Source organism: Clytia hemisphaerica, unplaced genomic scaffold, assembly GCF_902728285.1.
Source record: "Clytia hemisphaerica strain Z4C2 unplaced genomic scaffold, Clytia hemisphaerica genome assembly, whole genome shotgun sequence".
In the NCBI taxonomy this organism is placed as follows: Eukaryota; Metazoa; Cnidaria; class Hydrozoa; order Leptothecata; family Clytiidae; genus Clytia; species Clytia hemisphaerica.
Genome location: NW_027103987.1, coordinates 548797 through 572326, shown reverse-complemented (window position 1 = coordinate 572326; position 23530 = coordinate 548797). Strand labels below are relative to the sequence as shown.

The window sequence follows — 23530 nt, the reverse complement described above, 5'->3', positions numbered from 1 at the left end:
GCAGGGGGGGGGGTCTTGCAGTTACTCCTTGACACTATGTGGAGTAACTGCAATTTTGGACATTTTCTACAGACACCACCACCCTTGCATTCCTAGTGTACTAACTGATTTTACCTCAAATTGGTGTATACCACCCCAAAAATGCAAATTTGGCAATTTTTTCACTGAATTCCTCATTTTTGATACCATTTCACTGGGTACGTCTTATTAACGACCGTTCAAGAGTTAAATATCTCAATTATTTTCCAAGTTTGTTAAAATATCTTTCATGCCTTGATTGAAAAAAAAATTTGATTTTTTTTTGACTTTTGAAAAAAAATTTTTGAAATTTTTTGCTTCCGGAATTTTTTAAAAACCTAAAATTTTAAGTGAAAAATTGAAAAATGTGCTCGCCTAGTACACCATATCCTACCAAAATCGACAATTTTGGGCTTAGGCACCACCCATGTTGCAGTTAGTCCACTGGTGGAGTAACTGTTTTCCCAAATTTTGGTTTATATACCACCACGGTAGTAATTGTCATAGTGTTTATATAATAACTGCATGACCCCCCCCTGTAAGTGGAGATATGCAACATAACAGTCCCATGTTTCGAGTTCGACCAATCGTCCCACAAATTAGATAGATAGATAGATAAGAGATAGATAAATATATTTACCGTGATAAAGCTATATGCAATATAAGATGTACAGGTCAAGGTAAGCTGTTAAAAATATGTACATGTTTTCATTTTTTGTGTTAAAAATAAAAATACTAGCTCAAGTTATAAAATATAGTAGGATGTTTATATCAATGTATGTTTGCTCAAAGTATAAATAGTAAACTATATATCCTATTGGCTGCTGTGAGTGAAAAGAACGGAAGGGAAACACACAAAGAATAGTCAGGGGGACTAGTGTACTCGGAGTAACCTAATGTTTGGTTTTCACAAGTGTGGGGACACTAAGGTAGCAGGGGTTGCATGAGCTCCTGATCCTACATGAGACAAGGTACGAGAGAAAAAATGAGAGAGGAGAGAAAGGGGAAAAAAATGAAAAAATGAAAAAAAAAAAAAAAAAAAAAAAAAAATAAAAAAAAAAAAAAAAAAAGAAAAAAAAAAAGAGAAAGCCGGTCGTTTATTGTTCTGCAAGTTTAGTTAAAAGATAGCGATTAAGGTGGGATTTAAAAGTAGATTTAGAAATGTTATTCAGATTGTCAATTTTAAGTTTAGTATGAAGATTATTCCAGTCTTTGGTAACTAGTGTAGCTATGCTAAAGGAGCCATATCTTACCGTGTTTGTAGTTGGTAGTTCGTTTTTGGTTGGGTTTCTTAGAAGGCTTCTTAGGCATTGGAGGGAAAGTTTAGTAGGGGAAAAAAAAAATAATAAAAAGAATTAAAAAATAAAAATGAAAAGAAAAAAACAAAGAAAAAAAAAAAAAAAAAAAAAAAAAAAAAAAAAAAAAAGAAAGGAGAAAGAATAAAACAAAGGTTGTGCCCTGTCAGCAGGCAAGAATCAGGTGCTTTTCAACAAGGGACGAGGGTAGACCAAGTCACAAGGAGAAGGGACATTGAAAAAGGGAGCCGTGTTTGAATAAAATAGGTAAAACTCATAATAAATAAGCATAGTCACTCAAGTTTTCAGAAAATTGTGTGAGTATCATATTTCCCAGTGTTATTGTTTTTGACGACTAGTGTGGCTGGATACTTAACATACATGGGAACTTTATTGCCTTCATTCCTGAGAGTTTTCAGTTTGTTCCAGGCTAGCTTCCTCCTCGCATTTGTATGATCACTGTACATATTTGCGGAACGACCGTTTTGAGGGCGCGAAGCGCCCGAATAGGGAGTCTAGCATCCTTTCTCTAGATCTGCGCGTGGCGTAAAAAAATCTGTATATGTACGAAAATTTCTGAAAATGAGCCGGTGGGATGGCGAAATATCGACTTTGCTTCGTGTTGGATGGGGTTAAAATTAGTTTAGCACTATTTGAAGTATTTGTTTCATAAATTACTTATTTTAATAGAATATAATCTATGTTTTGACTATTATAATTTAAGATCTTTTATGAAAATTGCAACTTTTGTACAAATAATAGTAATAGTACCAAAACTTTATCTCCTTTGCTTTTTTCCCGCTTCTTCCAGGATGTCTGGGCCCAGTCTTTTTTTCTGCGTTTCATTTTCAAAACAACAAAGAATGAAAGATGAAAGATGGCCCTGAAAACCAACGAATCTCTTTGGTTTTTGATGAGGTGCATGCATTAACTTTTGGACTGATTATGGCCCATTGAAAGGTAAATCTTCTTTTTTTTCACCTTTACAGTTTCAACTACCTTTGGAATGTTACATTAGTACTTTTTCTTTGTGTTGACTTTTTTGTATTAAATTAGATTTCATCTCACAAAACAAAATGTTTTTTTCTCGACCATCATGTGTTTCATGGATATCATATGGCCATGTTTTCTTTCCACAGGCTTATTTTTATTCATATAGGTCGTGTTTATTTCATTTTACTCTAACTATAATTATTTTCATCTCTTCCGTCTTCAGGGTTCAGGTGAAGGAGCTTGATTGATGTGATGGGTGACTTTTAGCTACCGATCGACCGATCAGTGTTTCAGAGTTTTGGTGGGGGAACGTGCACAACAAAGAAGCAGCATAAAACCAAAATATACAAAGCATTATGACTGTATGAACAGATTGTGATTGATGGTGAATAATAAAATGGTCCATCCTGCTGAATATAAATTGTGCCAGTTCCATGTTATTCTGTGCAATAATGTTTAAGAGACAAAAGAGAAGACTGTACTGGAAAGCAGAATCAAAATGATAATTACTAGTTGCTATTTTCGTCATTGAAGATTTCTTCAATATTTATTCGATAATGGAATCATTTTGATTTGGCTTGATTTGATTGTTGATTCCATTATCGCTTCTTGGCCTTGCTGACTCTTGAGAGATTTTTGTTTAACATTGGAGCTTGACCTTGATCATCATCAATTAGAATAATGCCGATTTATATTTGTACGATAAAGTGATAACAAAAGCATGATTGATGACTTTAGCCCAAAAGACAACTTTAAATGATAAAAGTACCTATATGTTACTTTTGATGCTAGCTCGAATATATTTTCAAACAAGATATCTTTCAAAAAAATTTTTTTTTTACTGGTGAATCAACTTATATTTTCATAAACTCTTTGACGTAAGATTGTAGATAACGCTTGTTATTATTACCGCCTAATAAATAGTAATGGCATTACTTTAATATACTTATATGAATTATAGAAGTTTTTGAATTTTATTCTGCTGCAAGGCAAGGTTCTTGAAAAAATTAGTTTGGACTGGTTTGGATTGATTTTATAAATGAAACATTGGGAACATCTTTTTGCCAAACACACAATATCGCAAAAATAGACTCACAAAAAGACAAAATTTCATCACGCAAAAAATCTCACTAGTCTTGATAAGTTACCCTGGAAATTATTGCTAGGCTGCTGATTCCTTTTCGGAAAATTGATACTACATTTGAAGTGAATGATATCATAAAGAGGTAGCACATTTTGAGAGATTGTATACTAGGTTCTAATGGCTGAAAAGCTCAAGATCATCTTTCAAACTACGCACTATTTTCTTTTAAATTTTGAAGGGAAATGTATAATATAATAATTTTTGAATTGTTGATAAATTTGTCTTTGTAAAAGTTTTATAGAGAGCTAAGTAATTGTTTCAAAAACTCACAAAAAGATGGGATAAAACTCTTTCAATTTATTCAGATAAACTACCAGCCTAAAGCCTAATAGACCTTTTTTCAAAGAGGCCACCCTATTGAATAATTATGTAGTCCAGCAGAAAAAACAATGATAAAACCATGCGTAATTATTACAATATGCATGATGAAGTACACTATCATTGTTTCTATGGCTGGACTATATAATTATTCAATAGGACGTCCTCTTTGAAAAAAGGTCTATGTAATATCTTTGTTGTTGGTCATTCAGCCATTGCACAAGAAACATGTGTGTTCTTTTTTGTCACTTGCACTATTTTTTATAAGAACAAGTTTTTTTTAAAGGTTTGGCTGTCCTTTTTTGCACTTTGAGCCTGAAATTGTTTTTGAATTGCTCAAAACCTGGCGTATTTAATTTTTGAGCCTCGTATTGTTCTTATAAAAAAGAAAGAGTTGAGTTGGAAAACATCATCAATAAAAGTTTGACTTATAAAAATAATTTGTTAGTGTCGAAATTTCTTCGCTTTGCGAAAACGGAACGGTCGTTCCGCAACCCCTTTTATGTTGATGTCCACAAACACAGTTGGTTCCTCTCCTTTAGCAAGTAACGATTTGTTGAATTTAATAACTGTTGCTTTAAGATAATCAGAATCTCTCCAGGCGATAAATTTCACATGGATTGGACGAGGCGATGGTAGAGCAGTTGAGGGTATCTCTCAAAGAGGTTGGGGCCCAGCTTTGGAAATGACTTTAAAAAATACATACCTTTAAGGCTGTTGCCATGCTTTCTATGAATAAAACTTTCTCAAAAGCGAGTCAAAGTCATCAGCAAACCAAAATCAATGCAATACTACTGGAAAAAAGTGTAGAAACGAGTTTTCACGAAAATTTTAAGTTTTGTTTTGCTTGAGCGCGCCAAAAAGGAAAGCAAAGTCGATTTTCTGAACCCGCCCACTAAATGGGCGTTCGAGCTCTAATAACCATTGACTGAAAGAACTATTTTTAGTTGTTTACGGCTGTGGAAAAAAACACAGAATAGGAAATGGAACCAGACTTCCAGATTTTGCAGCCAGAAGCCAGACGATCACATTTTCAGCTTTCATTCCATTCTTAGTTTTATCATCATATCATTAGCTTTATACCCCTTAAAATGAACAGTTATTCTGATGTTTCAAGAATAACCTAAATCTCAAAGATATGGAGTGTTGCAAAACACTGAAGGACTTGTTGACAAAATGTAAGTTTTAATTTCAAAATTTTCCCCAAAAAACCTCTAGTCTGGAAAGAAGGTAATATGCACGCCCAATAATTTTTTGGGGTAGCCTTTAATCAGTAGTTGTTTCAGGTCTTTGAAATTGAATGTCTACACTGGATATACAGTCCAGTTCACCCTGGGGCCTGGGATTTTGAGCTCGGCAGACCAGAAGCAGAAGCAGAAAAAAAATAGTCAAATATAAAAAGATAAAAGAAATTTATGGTTAATTTCAATACACCTTTCCCATAATTCGTAAAACAGATGCATGCGCATTATTTTAATGCTCTCCACAGTTTGGTCAAGGTAAACAATAACCGTCAACTGCTCTAACTTTGCTTGGGACGGTTGGTCGAAACATGGGACAGGACCCTGCCGACGCACCGGACTTAACGAACACCGGACACGCGAAAGTCCGGTGTAAAATGAGAATTTTTTTTACCACCGGACAATTTCTACACCGGACTTAAGGAAGAAGTCGGACGTCCGGTGTTGGAGAAGGATATTTTTTCCCACTGGACAATCAAAACACCGGACATGGCCAGTCCGGTGGGTCCGTTGTTTCTTAATTTTTTGTTTCATAAATGTCCGGCGTCCAAAATTCCCTGTATGCAACACCGGACTGACACCGGACTTATTGCGTCCGGTGTAGCGAAATGATACTTTTTGCCACCGGACAAATACACCGGACAGTCCGGTGCGTCGGCAGGGTCCTCATGGGACTCATAGCATCAGCCCCCCCCTTATTTTTTGGGGGGGCTAAGAAATATTTTGGCCTTTAAAGAGCCTGGGGGCTAAAATTACCAAAATATTTGGGGGGACCTAGATTGTTGGGGGGACCTAGATGATCTGACTGAGACTCCGGGGGCTGTTCAACTAATTTCAAAAGATCTCTTATCTTACTATTAAATCAAATATAAAAAGCAAAAGATTTGTAAACATAAATACCGTAAGACGGGGTGATTCGGATAGATTTCGACTGTTTTCCAAAAATTTGTTCTTTCAAAACGAGTCTACCTCTAAATGAAGTCGTTTTATTTTACCACTGGGGTCTAATTCGCGAGTGTAGAAAATTTCACTATGAAAAGTTTATTCTACAAGGCACAATCTTTAATCGAGTACAAGAAAATCGAGTCGCTCGTTTCGGGGTGAAGTGGATAGCGTCTGATGGGGCGCCATCTGTTACATAAACAAACTTATTCTATAACTTTGTGGCGGAGCAATACCAGTTTTCGAAAATTACGTTTTGCCGAAATTGATTGCAGCTATTAAAAGTGTCTCTAGTGACGCTCGTAGCGTGAAAACAATTAATTAGTTTTCTAACGTTTTTTCAGACGTAGTGATCTAATTATATATAATCATATCATATACAGCCAACGTGTTCAAATTGGGAAAAGAAAATTGAAGGGTTTTCCACTGCGAGTTGTAATGTAGTTATTTTATAACCTTATAACATCTTTTTTCTTCTTAGAAACTGTATTATTTACAAGAACATTGATGAGAAAATACAATAGAAATATAGTAATATAACTAATATAACCAGTGTGGAAAATGGTGGATATGTGATTGATCAATGATACCTGGTTAATTAACTATAGGTTACCAAACATAGACAAAACAATCTGTTTACATATCTGCTGATATTTGACTGAAGGGCATAATACCACACCCACATCGCACAAAGTATGATTCATTCAACGAAACAGAATGGTGAAAATTCATGCAATTGAATCGACCCGAAAATGAGAAAATTCCATTATAACACATTTTTATAACATATTTTTTTGGTCCCCTGTTAACAAAAATACCCATATATTTCTTCGGTAGTTAGACTGAGACAGGGGTGTACGTAAGAGTGAAATCTAGAATACATTTGTAAAATATTAAAGACTTAAGACATCGCTAGTTACATAAGTGGCAAACAAATTCAACACCGTCCAATTCAATTTGCCAGTAATCCTCGTCTTCGTATGGGTATCCGGAGCATTGAAGGTGATACCACTCATCACAATTGTCACAGGCTATCCAACTAATAAAGCGAAAAGGTGAAGTGATTTAGACCCTGTTACCGTTGAATTCTTTGATTGGTTATCGGGTTGGTAGTAAAAAGTATTTAATGCTATTTTTATGAAGGAGACATATGCAAGGGTACAAGACGTTGTGAATTGGGTGGGAGCGGGATCACGTGATTTTGAATAACTTACCGTGACTTTATAAAACGGGAAAACCTAATTGCAATTACACTTTATCTGACCCATTAAGGTGTATTTGAAAACGCAAGAAGTTTTAAATTACCAAAAAAATTGTCAACTTTGTTTAGGTGAAAGCTATTTCAAAATGCTTACTTGTATTTTCCAGCAATGTATTCTCCGAAGCAGTGTCCGCAGTAAGTTTCAACTTCCTCGTCCGTTTTTTTCGATTTTTCAGCACGATTACGTAACGCATATCCCGATGTTGAGGGTTCGTCTGATTGAAATCGCTTTGGGGCTCTACTCTTTGGGGAGTGTTGTTGGCTCACTTTAGGCTCCTTCTTCTTCTTCTCTTTGCCACGGGTGCTGCATTTTGAGGAAGACGTTGTCGACGAAGACGTTGTCGACGAAGACGTTGTCGACGAAGACGTTGTTGACGGAGACGTTGTTGACGGAGACGTTGTTGATGAAGATTTTGTTGATGAAGATGTTGTTGCAGCACTTGTTCCAGCCAACGATGACTGTTTGGCGAAATCGGCGCCTGGAATGACTTTTTTGCCTCTTTTCAAAGTTACTAAAAGAAAAAAAAAGCAATTTGTTGTATTTCGCATTTCATGACAGAAGATTGTCGGTACTCGCGAAGTATAACAAAATTTTCCACATGCTTGCCTGTGACGCTTACTGCTTTTAGGACAATAAGGAAAAACCTAGCTGACACTTGTACTAACCTTTTGGGGGATTTTCAGGGAATTGTTGCTTTAGATACTGTAGGATCGATTGATCCATATGTAGAAGAACTCCACCGTCTCTGTTTGCTCCAGGTAATTTACGGAGAATTTGATTTGCATTCACTGGTACAATACCGCACGTTCGAAACCCTAGAGATAAAGCGTAAGAATTTCTTTGTAAAGGATCTTCATAAGTGCTATTTAATCTAAACATGAGAGTGCAATTTTACCAAAACTTAAGACCACATTAAGATTAACTTTTTCCTCCATATTTCAGAACAGAAACCTCTTTTCACTGCAATTTCGGGTAACATTTTTAAGCCAGTTTCTATGTGAAAAAACCTTACACCTACCTGAAACCAAGGCATCTTTAAGTTCGACCTTCATTTTACTGTAAGTTTGCTTTAGTAGCGTTGGAAAGGTCTGCTTTGGTATAGCCTTTGTATAGCGCGTGTCTCTTCTCCATCTCTTTAGGATATTGCTCCACGTAACCTTTAACGGGCGAAAGACGGACACGTCTAGTGGTTGAGTTAAATGCGTTGAATTGGCAATAAGTGGCACGAAACCAATGTTGTTGTTTTTACACATGGTGATCACTTCTTCACTAAAATGACAACCTAGGTTGTCGCCGATGATGATCTTTCGGCCGGGAAACTGTTGGATGTTTGGCAGAAAGCAGGTTTTGAACCAGATCGTGAATGTTGGCATATCGAACCAACCGCTTTGAGTGCTCTCGTAAACGGCGCCTATAACAGCAAATTAATTTAGATGCATTCAAGGCCGAAATATGAAAAGATCAACCGCAATCTTAAGACTCGTGAAGCGCCATTTAAAAAAATAGATTCGTGTGAGTTTCACAAATCTTGATAAGATCATAGTCATTTTCTATTTGATAACAAGAATAACTGGTTTTTTTGTTCGACCTAAATTGAAACTTTAAGGTAGAAAAAGAATTTTAGCTTCAAATGTGCGCGAAAAAAACATGAAACTCCCAAATAGGACATTTATGTTTGTATAGAGGTAAAGTCTGAAAAAGTATAAGAATACATTGAGTGTATTTCACCCTCAATTTCGGCTATTTCTTAAGACTACTTGACCCTCAGCCAAACTATTCTTATAGAAAAAAGCGTGTATTGGTTGGGATGGAAAGAATTCCCCTGTAAACTTTAGCGTACAAGGTAGAAAATAACAAATGTTTGTGTTACAATAATAAAGGGCCACAAACCTTCTGGACCATTTTCTTTCCAAGTTGTCCAACAATTTCCAGCCTTATATACCACCATCGGCGGAATATAGTGACCAGCTGCATTTCCACAAAACATAATCGAAAACGCTTGCTTCGAGTTAGGCAAGATGTTTTCAACACGACGTAAACCAGTTTGTACAATGACCTACAAGGAGAAATCAAATACTCTTCTAATGAGGAAAGGTACATAGAATTGTGTACAGTTGTGCTTCACAGCAGAGGTGATTTTCTATCAAAAAACAACTTTCAGGTAAGTCTAGGCCCCCGGCTCCATAGTGTGTAAAATTAATATAATTTTCAGAAAACATTAGCCAACAGAAAACCATGGCGTCCTCCAGCTTTTTGGTCCCCCCTAATAAGAGCTAAAATCCCCCATCTGGCCTTTCCCCCCCACCTGTCTTTAAAATTCGTGCTCCCCCAATTGGGAAATCCCCCTAGCCGTATTGTATAAGGGTTGCGAAGTGATGATCCAGACTCGCCTCAATTTGCAAGCTACTATAGCAAAAAAAAGACTCTCAAAATCCCTAGAAAGACAGGCTCATAAGCCTGAATGCCCAAACACACCAGGAAAGGTCTGTATTTATCCTATTACTCCCCCCACTAGGTAGAGGACTGAATATACCCCCTATTCGCCTTTCTCCCCCCATCAAGCTTGAAAATTTCACTTCCCCCCTGGCACCAAAATCTGATTCCCCCCCCATCTTCCTGGGGGGGGATGATCCCATGAAAACCCACAGATCATTGACTGAGTAAAGATGGTACTAAGATTAACATTACCTACAGAGGTGTGAACTAATTTTCCCCCTTACTTTCCCCAAAGCAATAAATACGGTAACATGATATGCTCTAATTGATGACGTCATGAAAACTGAACATTGGATTTTTGGATAATTGGCAAACTAATCTGGATCGAATGGTCAATCTTTAAGAAATTATTTAGATATGACGTCAGCAAAAATAAAGACAATAGGGGAAGTTAATTTTTTTTGCGTAATTGCTGACGGCGTAAATGTAAAATACACAAAGCCCTTACTCTGTTCCGTTGGGGACAATCTGTGAAGTTGGTCTCATCGAAATTGAATATGTTTGTTGGTGGAATTCCGTCAAGTGTCTCAGTCAAGTTGCGAAAATACTCCTTAACTACAGCAGGTCCAATCTTGCCACGGGCAGGCTTGACATTATCAGCTAGACAGGCGGTCAAATGCCATCGTCCACAAAAAGATTTCACCCAATCCACGCCTGGCATGTTATCATTTTTTCCAAAAACCTTAGAAAGACGGTAAATACAAAATCACGAAAAGGAATGAACACCAGTGTCGCAGCATTGAAAATGAAAAGGGGAGATGCCATCCAAAACTATACCAGCTGGCTCTTTTGCGCCGAAAACAATAGACCTTCTATTCCATTAGAATTTAATCGGAAATTTTCATCACCACTGAGTGAGCAAGTTCCACTGAGGCACTGAGACAGGGGTGTCAATGAAACACCTGTGCCTTGCCTGACAGAAAAATGGGAATTGAGATTTTGAGTAAAAATAATATAGGACTTAGATTTCATTTCCAAGTCATCCATGGGTGTTTAATGATAGATTTACCTGGTCGACTACATTTTGACGGTTAAGGTATTCTTGCACCAATAATCTCAAATCGATTGGCTGCATTGGTATTTTCCACTCGGCCATATCCACAACAAGACCAGCCAAAAACTCCTCTGTGGCCTGGGAAAGGCGTGGTTGTCCACCTGGCTTCAGACTATAGGTACCTAATGGATAAATCGATAAATAAATATGAATACATGTGTTGTTCCTCATTCAGACGGTAATTTTAGTGGTGACTATTGCTCCATTTTCCTATTACAAAAGAGGTCTAGTTTTTGCAATCCCTGGCCCTGGCTTTGCAAACCATTCAATGGGTAAGAAATTAAACGTACTACAGATCGATAGCTCAAATTAACTCAGACACATCACAGTCTAATATCACTATCGCGGCTCCCATTAATTGTGTAATGCTTTTAATTAATGGATGTTATTTATCTACCTTTAACCTTGTTGTACAGCGTTGTGTACGGGACACCATAGTGTTTTGCGGCAGGACCACACTTCATGGCATTTGATTTGACTGCATGTATTGCACGTTCTAGTTTTGCTGGATTGTATTGCCTGTTTGCTTTAGACTCCAGCTTTCGCTTATACGTCCTCCCCATTCTGAAACGAAATGTTTTACTATTGTACTTTCGTTGATAATAATGACATCGACTACAAGACCACCCCGAAACTACTAGGACAAACGACACGCAGAACTCCCTAACCTACAAAAAATCTCCATTGGATCCATTTTCTTATCCCGCTAACACTTTCAATGAGACAAAAGGTTGTTATTTGTCTCCTGATTCAATGTAATCATGGTGCGAACGAGTCAAATGACTTACGAAAAGCTTTAGGTTATGAATGTGCACATCCATTATCACCATCATTGGCTCGATGGCTCCTGATCAGTCATAGCGCATGATCGTGCTACTTTGAGAGAACGACCGAAGTCGATTGCACCACGCAGAAGAGTCGGTCACTTTTGTTTACACCGGCACTCTTATTCCCTTGTGGCACGAACACACTGCGACCGATCAAGGCCGCCCCGGAGGGGACACCTCACCGTTAGCGTTGTATTACAGGCTGGATGAACACATATTTGTGTTAAAGCTGAATGATTTATACCCAATGACAGTTTTTATCGAAAATTAACTTGTGGTTCTAATTCCCTTCTAATTACATACACACTTTTTTTCTATAAGAACCAGTAAATTTTGATTCAGACTTAGTAAATGATCTTGCGGTAGTTTCTTTACTTAAAAAAACATAAATGTGTTTAAAATCTGTTAAATTTAGTACTTTTTTAGTAATTTGTGAAAATTGAGACTCAGATTGTTGTTGACTAGTTCTTAGCTTTTGGTCAAATTTCAGCCTCGTGCTCTTATAAAATTGTTCTTATCAAAAAATGGCGTGTATTGGGAAATACCCGCATAGGATCTATGACACAGGGTATGTGGGGATTTACTTAGCAGCTAATATAGTCGTAGTACCCAATATTAAAACAGACCCAGTTTGCACACAACGTTGTTTTAACGTTCATCTAACGTTCACAACGAACATAGACGAACGTTAAAATAACGTTGTGTGTCAGCTGGGGCGGGACTCGAAATCCCGGTATTAGGAAAATGTCCATCTTAAGATCTTATAAAACGTGGGTGAGGGGAAATGCTAAGTCATAGGGACTTTCCCCATAAAGATGCGAAAATCAAGTCCGCCTTTTGTGGCAGGGAGCTTTGGATGAGAAAGTAAAGTATAAGTTGAATGAAAAGTTGCTATGAAACGTACCTTGTGTATTATGTAGATGATTTTCCTTCTTCACATACACACTTAAAAATGTGTGCTTGGAAATCCTTGTCACTCTTGCCATTTTATACACTTTAACAGGGCACTGGAAATAACCCAATAGCCCCCGGTTCAACCATAAAACTTCGTGCATTACAAGAACTTAAAAGGGCACCGTTTATATTATCGGACCAATAGACTATATGCATTTTGTTACGGATTTGGGTAATTTTTTCTTATAATAAAAATAGTCTTTGTTCATATGCTACAAAATTTAGGGGGTTTTCTCTGCAGTACATTACGCAGCAAAAATCTTTTTCAATCCATTTGGGAATTTGAGACATAAAGAACTAGGGACAACGTATATTTATTACCTCTCATAGCAATAATTAAAAAAATCGTTATTGTCCACACGATAAATGACGTCATATAATTGAAAAATCGTTTACGACATGCAAGTGTGCGGTAATTGTATCTTTGGATCTAGTGTGTCTTCGCTGTTCGGTGCCGTAGCATTAAAAGCCGCCTTAAAAAATGGGTGGGAAAAGGCGATTCGCGTTGTAACGCGAACAATTTTCCGCCCTAACTTTAAAATGAAAATACGAAGAATAGACATTGTTTTTCGTTTAGTGAACCAAAGATTGTATACAACTGGCTTTCGTAGAACACAATGCCAAAGGAATCTCCAACCGCGGTCGCTTCATTTTTTCTTATTCGGCATTTCAAAAAAGGGTCCGAAAATCAGAAGGTTTTCTTCTTCCATTTCCGAAGAACATGTTCCAAATCTTCGAAGCCATATTTTTCCGATAGCTTGATCGATCAGTGAACGGGATCTGAAAACAGAATGGAAAAAGACATCGTCAATGAAGTATGAGAGGCGATTAAACAAATTATCCGATTCACCCCGGGTATCCGATTCACCCCGTCTTACGGTATTAATACAAGTAAAATTGAGTTTTCATTTATCAGTACTGTACTCGCATATCTCCCACCCCTCTACAGGGGTGGGAGAACAATGTTTTTGTTTTTTCCCCGCCAAGTGTTTAAGGGGACCTAGCACAAGGCAATTTTTTGGGGGGAGCTAAATTATTGGGGGGACCTAGAAACCTGGCTGAAGCTATGGGACTGTTGATAATCTGGCCTGTATTTTCACAGTTTTTATAACTCCACCAAGTTTATCAATCATACTTTCTGTCATAGCATGTAACGATAGCTTGTCAGTGAGGCTGGAACTTCGATTTTTGAGGATTACGATTTTACCAGTTTTTTAGCGATTTTTGCCTCGCTGGCCCAAATCTCGCAACCTCTTTACCTTAAGGAAGATCGAAATTAGAGTTTTTCAGCGTTCCGAAAAAAACGCAGAGCCAAAATTTTTTCATCTTCACAGGATCGATTCTCAACAACAAAATACATCTTTTGGTCTTTGGGTTTGTTTCTGTCTGACGATTTTTCTTCAAAGAATATCAATCACTTTCCTTTTCCCCTTGAGCGCGCGAGAAAAAAATGACTAGCTCGTTTTCGTGCGGCCGAATAAAGATGAGGCGGCAATCTTGCACTGAGGGTGCTACTTAGTTTCCGCCCTATTTTGCGCCCACGATAGAATGGTCCAAACACGGGGGTAGTCCAAATGATAAACTATGTCGTTCTGTAAGTGTTTATTTTCTGAGAGATACAAATAGTATATTTGAATATTATTAACTTATTTATTAAAGTATTTTTGAGCGCAAATTTAAATATACGGTTAAATAAAAAACGAATGATAACAGTTCTGTTTGTTCCTCAAACCCCCGGGAAAAGTTTTTTTGCTGACTTAGCTATTTTACAAGTCTCGGAAAAGAACTCCCATAGGAATTCCGATACCTAACCCGATTGGTTAATTTCGGAACGGCTTCAAGAAAGTCATAATGGCAGATAATTTTAAAAGTTTCTGAGGGAATGTGTGTAATTTATTGATGTTGATGGCTTGTTGATTCTTTAAAGAAAAAAGATAACAGGTATAGCTTTTTCTAATCCTGGAATATCGAGGTTCCAGCTACACTGCTTGTGTTCCACTACGGATTTTTTTTATATTTTGATTTAAAAGCCTACTCACGTACCGTGAGAGGTCCTAAAGGCGACAGCCCAGCCTAATTCCAACCCCCAAAATAACTGTTATGAAAAAAAATTCTATGTTTACAGACATTCCCTCTCCAAGTTGAACGATAAACTATTGCTAGACTCAAAACAAAACATCTAACAAGATAGCTGTAATGTCAAGATGTCAATTAATGTAATTAAAAAGTGCGATTTGTAAAAATAATTACCTTTTATTCTGGATCAGTTGCTCATGTTTAAGACGATAACAGTTTTGTAATAAAAGTGACTTGTGCGGGAAAAATACGAAACAACTTGGACTGGTTTCCATCAAGAAACAAACAGACTAAATTGTAAAAATGGCGCGAAGTTGAAAAAAGGGCGGATGTGGTAGCACTAATTTGAATAACAAACATTGAATCAATGAGGCGGCAACTATCGACGCCCTTTTTACCACCTATAAGTCCGGATGTTTATTTACGGAAGGCCCGCAATCGGACAGCTCTTCATTTAAGTGTACTCTTTGACGACATATATTATCTTTACTAGAATAGGAGCAAGGTGTCATGTAATACATAATAGTTGTAATATACGTTGTCTATTTGTATTCTTATCATGTAATATATAATATAATGTAATATATATATATAATGTAATAGACCGCAAGCAACTAGTCAAGGTTAACTCAGCTAAATCAACTACTGACCATGTCATAAGTGGAATTCCTCAAGGAAGCGTACTTGGGCCTCTGCTCTTTGTTATCTACATAAACGATTTGCCAGAAAAGGTAGTCTCCGATGCATTTCTCTTTGCCGACGATACGAAGATAGTGAAAATAATCAATTCTATTAGAGACGCTCTAGTTGTTCAAAAAGATATCTGTGAATTGGAAAAGTGGTCCCGAGATTGGTTACTAAAGTTTCATCCTGACAAATGCCATGTCTTGACTATAGGTAAATTTGCTAATATTAAGCATGCACACAGATACCAACTTGGAGGTAACGAACTTGAACATGTTTTTGAAGAAAAAGACCTAGGCATCTTGATTGATTCTGAATTATCTTTTGAGGAACATATCTCTAGACAAGTCAATAAAGCGAATTCTATCTTAGGAGTCATCCAAAGAAGCTTCAGTGACCTGAGTCCTTCGGCATTTTGCACATTGTATACGACCGCACGTCAGACCGCATCTAGAATATGCACAATCAGTATGGCAGCCGAAATTACGCCGCAGCGTTAATCTGATTGAAGGGGTCTAAAGACGAGCAACAAGATTGATTCCGCAGTATCGTAATCTCCACTATGAGGACAAATACTCAAGCTTCCATCTCTTGAGTTTAGAAGACTTTTCTGCGATATGGTCCAAATGTATAAGCATATCCATTTTTATGATCCAAAAACAACTCGGGACAAGCTAGTTAAAAGAACTCGTCCAGCCAGATTTCACGATCACGAATTCGTTCCAAACTTTGCTGCTGATGGTCTTCGAGGAGCGCAAACAAAGTCATTCTACTATAGAACAATCCCTACATGGAATGCATTGCCACGATTTGTCGTCGAGTCAACCTCCATTCACTTGTTTAAACAAAACCTTAATGAAGCGTGGAAAAGACACAAACTTAGATATTTAACAAATTAGAATTGTAATCAAACCGGTTCGTAGAGGCCCACCTCGGGCCTGTGAACTTGTATACTGTATAATAATAATAATAATAAAATCAAATGACTTTGGAGGTTCAGTGAAATGGTGGCCGATATGCCGTCCCATGTTTTGTCAGATAGTCCTAAGTTAGATTAGAGCAGTTGACGGAACCGTTTTTGCCTGCATTTATTTCCTTAGGGAAAGTACCATAAATTATACCACTCGCATTGGTTTACCTCCAAGGCAATTTTTTAGAAAGGCAGGGCAACACCCGTTGATGGCCAAAAAGGACACTTTTTCTAGTTTTTTTTTTCCATTAAAAGGCTGTTATTACCAAAATTATACTGTGAAGTCGGGTCTCGGAACTTGCATCAGTGGAGGGAAACTTGCATAACCCTCATGAATGACCTGGCTGGTCATCAAGAAGAGTGTTGTTTACGCATGACAAAGCCCTTTGGATGGCTGGTAATAAGATTTAAATTTAAGCCCAAAGAATGAAAAATACCACTTAAAACCGATCAAGACTGAAAAAATTACATATTTACCGTAATTTAGTCTTGGGGGGCTTTTTTAACTTAGCTCGACCCTTAGAAGGTGCATGTTTCACTTTCTTAAATGGTAGCACAAGATGCAGCATATCTTTTTGATGGAAATTGAATGAATGTTTACAAGGTTCTTGACAGAAAATCTTTTGTTTATCATCATCCTATTTAGCATGAAAAAAAAAACATTTTGTTGTAAATTGGTGTACACACCTCGTCATTGTTTACATAATCTTAATTGTGATTGTCACTTTGGGGCTGACATTTTGTCACCTTAAATCTTAATAATAATATTTTCCAGAAAGTATGTTATTTATAATATATTTTGTGCTTGCTAGAATTTTCCAGTCTTTATAACATATGAGTTATGACCAATGTCTATGACCAGTAATCTGTGACCTGTGTTTTGAACTAGCCAGAGAGGTGGGTTTTGGCATTATTACCATAAACAATTTAAAAAAGGAAAATATTTGTTTACTGCCCTAAAATGAATGAGTGTTGTAAGGTAACTTTTTCTATCCTTATAATTTGTTTTTTGGAGGGGTGAATTTGAATTTAGTAAAATTCTTTGCTCTTTTAGATGAAGAACCGGATACAGAAGTGTTGGAAAATGATTATTTTGTATTTGCAACCACCATAAATGAATTTTCAAAGTAAGATTCACAGTATTCTTTTGTTATGATTTGACTACTTTGATCCTTTCTTCTAAAACAACAATAGTTTAAAATAGGGTATTCTACTACAAGTTTAAAGGTAGATCCTTGAAAGGCAATACTTGAAACCTCTTTTTATTTTATTTTGGCACTTTTAGAATTTAAGAGAAGGATCACTGTCAGAAAGAAATACCTAGTGCCCACTAAATAAAGAATGGTGCTTTTTTATTCTGTTAAATTGTCTATCTTCTTTACAAAAACATTTCAATGGTCGATTCCACTTACTTTTAAATACTGCTTGAATTTGACTTTTTCATTTCTTTTTGTTTTTAGACAATGCAAGTGCCTCTTGAAAAACCCAGCTCTTATAGTTCCTTTGGAGAACTTGATGAGGAAGTTTTATTTCTTTTGCATTGAGCATATGAACCATTATGTTACCAAGCACAAATGGAAGCATGAATATTCATTAACAAGCGAGATCCTTTTTCAAGCAGTATGCAAGACATTTCAACTACAATATCCAATCTATCAAGCTTATGAAAGTGTGAAAAATAATTTTGAGGTTTGTATGAGAGATTATTTGATTCTCAAAATTGATTTTGGTTCGCTTAAAAAATGCTGTACTTGTTGCTGTAAACTACCGAGATTTTTGTAATACTCAAATTTAGTTATTTTGCAAGTGAGTAGAAAAGTATTTTAAGAACAATTCTGTCATCTCAAAATTTTATTTTAGTTATCAGTGGAAGAGAGAGAAACAATTGAATCGTATTGTGATGTGATTGTAAGTTAAAAATATTGTTTCTAAGGGGGTTGGCGATATGGAGACTCTAGCAAATAGATGACAATGTACTTTATACATAACCTAAAGAATTTTATTGGAAAAACATCTCAGATAAATTTAAAATTTGATATAGTTTGTATTATGATAATAAAGTTTTCTATTCCAACTTACAGGAAAATGCTAATGCATCAGAGCTGCTGTTCAAAAACATTGCTTTCTTTTGTCAAAATGAGGGCATTGAAAAAATAAAGTTGTGCTTTGATGTTGAAGAAAATATAATGCCACTCAATTTAGCTGGTGCTCTAATCAGCATTGTTGCACAGGTAGATAGATGCTTCATTATTTAGAGACAATGTTTAACTTGTAAAAAGCCCTTTTTTAGTTCCAGAATGCTTCCTTAGCACATTTCTTTTTTATATAAGTTCTGTCATATATTGACCATCTAAACTCAGACTAAAATGGAACAGTAAACCCCCAAGGAGATAGACAGACATCTTTTCATACTATGGGTGCCATTATAGGTCAATATTTCAATACTTAATCTTGAATTTGGATTCTTTTTCTGGACTCTTTCTATACCACTGGTCTATTTTACTATGTAGTATATGTCTCACAATTCTTTCTACAGGTACGAGTGTGGCTGAATGATGACGCAATTATCAAAATGATCAAACCGTTAACTTCACCAGTCTCAAAGTATTATATTTTTGCTAATAAATTAATAAATCTAAGAGAACAACAAATAAATTGATATTCTTGATTGTTTAAATTTGAAAATACTCAAATGATTTATCATGTATTTTTTTATTCTGGTTACTGGTTACTCTCTTAAAATAGAAAGAATTGTGTTAAAAACAGCCCTATTTGGAGAAAACCATCACTTAAAGTGCCCTTGTTGACTTCCAGCAGAGTTGCCCTGCCTTTAAAAGATATAACCTTCTCTCTTAGGTACTTGTGCAATACACACGAGGAAGATTTCCGACTGATGAGTGCAAGAGCAACTGCTGAAGTTATGCTAAGCACTGTCAAAATTCAAGATCCAGAAAATTTAAGTTGCGATATGTGAGTAAAAATTCTTTTGTAGGATTCTAAAGAATTCATACTTTCTTTGTATTACTTTATGTTGTATAAAAAGAATTAACTAGAAGAAAATGACTAAAAATATCGGAGTAGTACCAAGTTACCTTAGAAATAATTCCTCTTTATTTTTCAGTGACGTTTTGAACATTGCTTTCAAATTTTTCATGTCAACAACGTTAGCTGTTCGGATGGCTGGTTTGAATCTAATCACAGTAATACCTTTTACTTTTCATCATCTCTTAAGAACCATGTTCTGAGAGATAAGACAAAGCCAGGAATTAGCTAAATTTTTGTTTTGTTGTGATTTCAGGTCATGGTTTCCAGACAACTGAAAATTTTTAAGGCTCAAATTTTCACTGAGTATCAATTATTTGTTCCATGTTCTATCACAAAGAAAACAGCAAATATATGTCAAGGCCTTCAATAGTGAGATCACGCTTCTGGAAATTGCTTTCTCATTCTTTCAAATCTAGACAAGAAAAGCCCAAATTTCGGAACCCCGTAACTAGCCATCCAGTTGGAATTTTTCAAAAAAAATTTGACAGGTTGTAACAATCATGGTTTTGACCAAAATATTTGAAAATGAAGCAATTCTGAGAATGTCACTTCCTGACCCTACCCATTTTTGTCTATTTTTCTTAGAAAATGGCTCTTAATAATTATTTGGCTCTCAATGCACCTGTCCATTATCTTCTTCATGGATGATCTTGTTTTTTATATTTTTACTATCCATGATCTTTTTTCTGTTTTCAGAATCAAATTCATTATTTGGTAGAACTTGGGCAAAACCAACTCTACAGGAATATTGCAAGGTTTGTTTCCATATCAAGCCTTCATTCCAACCATTCTAAACCAAAAAGCACTTGCTAATCTTGAGATTTTAGAGGGGGCTCCAAATCCTTCCTCCCCCTGAGATGCTTCCTCTACTAAGAAAAATAAAATGCCTAAAGGACATTGAAATCTACTTTTAACACAAAGTTTCTCTAGTAAAATTATCATTGTATATTATAATTTACAGTGCTTGTAAAGAACTGGCAAGTTGGTTGAATGATCAGGAAATCATCCAGCATCTATTTGGTCCTAACTACCATGTGGAGGTTTCTTAACAACTTACTTTGTTTTTAAATTCTGATGAATGAATTTTTTACTTTGACAGCCTGACTGCCTGTCTTCTATAGCACTGACAAGTCAATTTGACATTTTCAAAATTTAAATCTTTAACTACTAAAACTGCATTTACTTTCCATAATCAAATTTAAATAAGCGTATCAAAACCAAAGAGTGAGCGTATTTCAAACTAAACTATAGTCGAGTATCAAACCCAAAGACATTATTTACAAATGCTGACAGTTCCCACGTAATTGTTTTTAAAAATAGAAGTAAAATTTAATTTAATTACAGCAATACAAATTTTAAATGTTATCAATTCTTTTGCTTTTTGCTTTTACAAGATTTTGCTCCTTGTAACTTATATCATGTTCTTCTTCGTTACAGTTGATCAAGCAGTCATTGTTCCTGTTGAACTTTCTTGCTCAAGAAAAGCAACTGAAACCAGTTCATCTAGATTGTATATGGAATGCTGCCCAGGTATTGAAACCAATGTTTCCTTCTTATCTTAGCATAGTCTGAACCCTGTTTTTATCTGAGAAAGTGGAATCCACAAGATGCACAGTTTTTGGACCTACCTGGAGGTCCTATAAATTAACTGCTGTCCGCTCGCTCGTTCATTTTGTTCTTTCCTGGCCGAAAATGTCGGAAATATGCTGGGAAAACTTTTTTTTGGATTGAAATTTTTTTGAGAGTAAGCCAATCTATATTGTATTGAGAGCATAGTAAAACATTCGTTCTTTTGATACTTAATTTATCCAATTTTTATTTCTCTTTTTTTTAAGCTGAAACACATTAGTAGACATGTGATGGACATTCTTATAACAATGGCCAAAACACTAGATCTGACATCAGTACAATATCTCTTGGAGTTGAATGGAAAGCTTCCAGTTTTATCACACACAAAGCAATCCCTTTTACTTTCTTCTTTGCTGATACGTAATATTTGGTCCGCCAGTTTAAATGGCTTCACTCCTGAGAAGAAAGTTCAGCATCCTGTACCGATGAAGAAGCCATGTAAGTATCACAACCTGTATGGTGTACTCTTTCGTTATTTATGCATAATTCTCAAACTTAGTGAAACCTTGTACTCTTTCGTTAGAGTTTCATATATAATTTTCGAACTTAAGAATCTCTTTAAAGGTGTAGTTCCTTTTAAAGAACAGATATTTTAATATACATTTACTTTACTTACTTTACTTTTTTCAGTTCTACCAAAGCCAATGGGTTTAAACAAGTTGCGTGTTAGCCCTATACATAGCCCTTATCTAAGTAGCGATGCCAGTACAGATGAGGAGATAGCTGCAGATATGCCACCCAACATTCATCCTCAACAGTTCTTACCGAGTCCTACTGTTCAACAACTGCACGGGTAAGGACTTATCTCCTCATGCCATGGTTTTTTGTCCTCCTACCTGATTTGAAGCTGATTGTAATAAGTAATATATATTTTTGTTGGCCAGTTTCAATCCTTTCTTTGCTGAAAACATTAAACATTAAATATCAGCAAAAGAGGTTTTCAATTTCAAGTCTTTTCATAAATCTTTTTATAATATCTTTTTATAATTTGACATTATACTTAACCTTTCCAATTTTAATAGTCTTGACTTAAAGATGAGTGAATCTCAACTGCAGGCACTGCTACCAACATCGCCCAACACGCTGGACTCTCTTGTCACTAGTCAAAGTGATATCACAAGTGATCTTACCACCGAGGTTGATGATGGTCGCAGTTCAATCAATACTAATTGTAGCTCCACTTCAGATCAAGACTTGGATGAGTTAGACGAGGAAGTTTCATTGGTCAATGAAACCTCCATCCTGGCTGCTGCTCAACAAAATCAACAAAGACACGAACAACATCAACAACAGCATCAAGATCGCCAACAACGTGGAGCAGGAGGAGCTGATCAACCACTAATACTGAGTGAATTTGATGTAGAGTCGTTATGTGCACCTGGCAAAACACTATTGTGGGATTTGTTGCTGGACCCTAATCTGGTATTTCTATCTTACTTTAGACGCAACTCTTTTAGACCTTGGTTCCGACCTGTGAAGACTATTGTATTATAACTTTAAGTCGTGTAGATTCATTCACACAAGATTTTCACAATGTGTGTGAAATGTATTTTGACGTTTCGTCTATGTGTAATTAGATTTTTCAAAGCATATTTTTTCGTTACACAAACTATGATTTTGATTACCTTTTGATTTAGAATTAAAAGTTAGAACCATCAAAACTTAATTCTAAATTTCTTTGTAAATACGCAGGGTGTTGATAACGAGGAGCTGATTGACGAAGCGCAGAAATTATTGTGGCAATTAGTTTGCTATTCCGGTGACAAGAAAGTACGGATGGTTTTCATCCGAGGATGTCTAGATAATATTCGACAGAACAAGTAGGTTTTAATGACACTACGTTATTCTATGATATTTTTTTATTATAGTCAACGTTCCTAGTAATAATATTTGTTTTTAGAACGTAACGGTTTACCAGCTGTATTTCAATTGCGAGTTTTTATGAAATAAAACCCTCTCCCTTTTTCTTTTTGAATACCATTTAAACCCTATTTACATTATGAAAATGCAATAGAAATGGATAATAAAGGTTTATCAGAAAATAGCAGGAATATCAGAAAGACCTCAGGGAAAGCATTCATTGCTGACTGAAGCCTGACATGCACGGTATTTACTCCTTCATTATCATCCTTTTGCCAGAGCTGTCATCATATCGTTCAAGATCCTACCCAAGATACTTAGCATGTTTCCGCATTCCAACAACTCGTCAGATGCTACTAAACTCTTACAGTGGGCTTTCAAAGACTTGAATCTGATGACCATATTCTTCACCAACTTGAAACAATTTGTGGAAGGCTGGGTCGAGTCCAAAGACGATTCTACCACTTCAACAGATCGCCGTAATCATGACTTGGAACATGAGATTCAAGGACGATTGGACTTTCTCACCTCCATGTATTCAAATGATATCACACCAGACCATTGCAGTAAGTCATCACTAGAGTTTAGGCCTTTTATTTACGTTTCTAAGAGTTTTGCCCTTACCACACTTTTAGTTAGCAATTTATTTTGATACATAATGATTGAAAGAAAACATGTTAAGTTTGAAGTTTTCCTTCTTTCTAAGTCTTCCAAAAAAATGA

The 23530-nt window shown here is 36.1% G+C and overlaps 3 protein-coding genes across 3 annotated transcripts in view; 1 reads left to right on the top strand and 2 right to left on the bottom strand.

Moving 5' to 3' along the window:
• The window catches only part of LOC136811122 (DNA topoisomerase 2-alpha-like), a 26950-nt gene extending 22288 nt beyond the window's left edge, over positions 1 to 4662 (bottom strand). Inside the window, exon 1 of the mRNA XM_067067727.1 lies at positions 4475 to 4662. Coding sequence (XP_066923828.1) covers positions 4475 to 4492 — 18 coding nt within the window. The 5' untranslated portion in view covers positions 4493 to 4662. The remainder of the gene's footprint in view (positions 1 to 4474) is intronic.
• Positions 4663 to 4746: 84 nt separating this feature from the next.
• LOC136811121 (ubiquitin carboxyl-terminal hydrolase 34-like) overlaps positions 4747 to 23530 on the top strand; it is a 52950-nt gene continuing 34166 nt past the window's right edge. The window contains exons 1-16 of the mRNA XM_067067726.1: positions 4747 to 4946; positions 17329 to 17401; positions 17735 to 17963; positions 18135 to 18182; positions 18356 to 18505; positions 18811 to 18878; positions 19131 to 19244; positions 19396 to 19474; positions 20016 to 20074; positions 20281 to 20359; positions 20757 to 20849; positions 21155 to 21386; positions 21579 to 21741; positions 21971 to 22370; positions 22641 to 22768; positions 23088 to 23374. Of these exons, the coding sequence (XP_066923827.1) occupies positions 4907 to 4946; positions 17329 to 17401; positions 17735 to 17963; positions 18135 to 18182; positions 18356 to 18505; positions 18811 to 18878; positions 19131 to 19244; positions 19396 to 19474; positions 20016 to 20074; positions 20281 to 20359; positions 20757 to 20849; positions 21155 to 21386; positions 21579 to 21741; positions 21971 to 22370; positions 22641 to 22768; positions 23088 to 23374 (2242 nt within the window). The 5' untranslated portion in view covers positions 4747 to 4906. The remainder of the gene's footprint in view (positions 4947 to 17328; positions 17402 to 17734; positions 17964 to 18134; positions 18183 to 18355; positions 18506 to 18810; positions 18879 to 19130; positions 19245 to 19395; positions 19475 to 20015; positions 20075 to 20280; positions 20360 to 20756; positions 20850 to 21154; positions 21387 to 21578; positions 21742 to 21970; positions 22371 to 22640; positions 22769 to 23087; positions 23375 to 23530) is intronic.
• Positions 10100 to 13344, bottom strand: LOC136811120 (uncharacterized). Its single transcript, XM_067067725.1, has 4 exons — positions 12495 to 13344; positions 11161 to 11327; positions 10719 to 10885; positions 10100 to 10391 (listed from the first exon to the last, which is right to left on the bottom strand). Exons 2-4 carry the CDS (start codon positions 11324 to 11326, stop codon positions 10101 to 10103), a joined length of 624 nt encoding a protein of 207 aa, XP_066923826.1. The 5' UTR covers position 11327; positions 12495 to 13344; the 3' UTR covers position 10100.

Excerpts from the sequence above, each read along its gene's own strand:
- LOC136811120 (XM_067067725.1), bottom strand. The coding sequence starts at position 11,326 with ATGGGGAGGACGTATAAGCGAAAGCTGGAGTCTAAAGCAAACAGGCAA. Across the intron at positions 10,886-11,160 it reads GCTGTACAACAAGGTTAAAG|GTACCTATAGTCTGAAGCCA; the intron begins GTAGATAAATAA and ends TTTATCCATTAG. Across the intron at positions 10,392-10,718 it reads GTCAAAATGTAGTCGACCAG|GTTTTTGGAAAAAATGATAA; the intron begins GTAAATCTATCA and ends CGTCTTTCTAAG.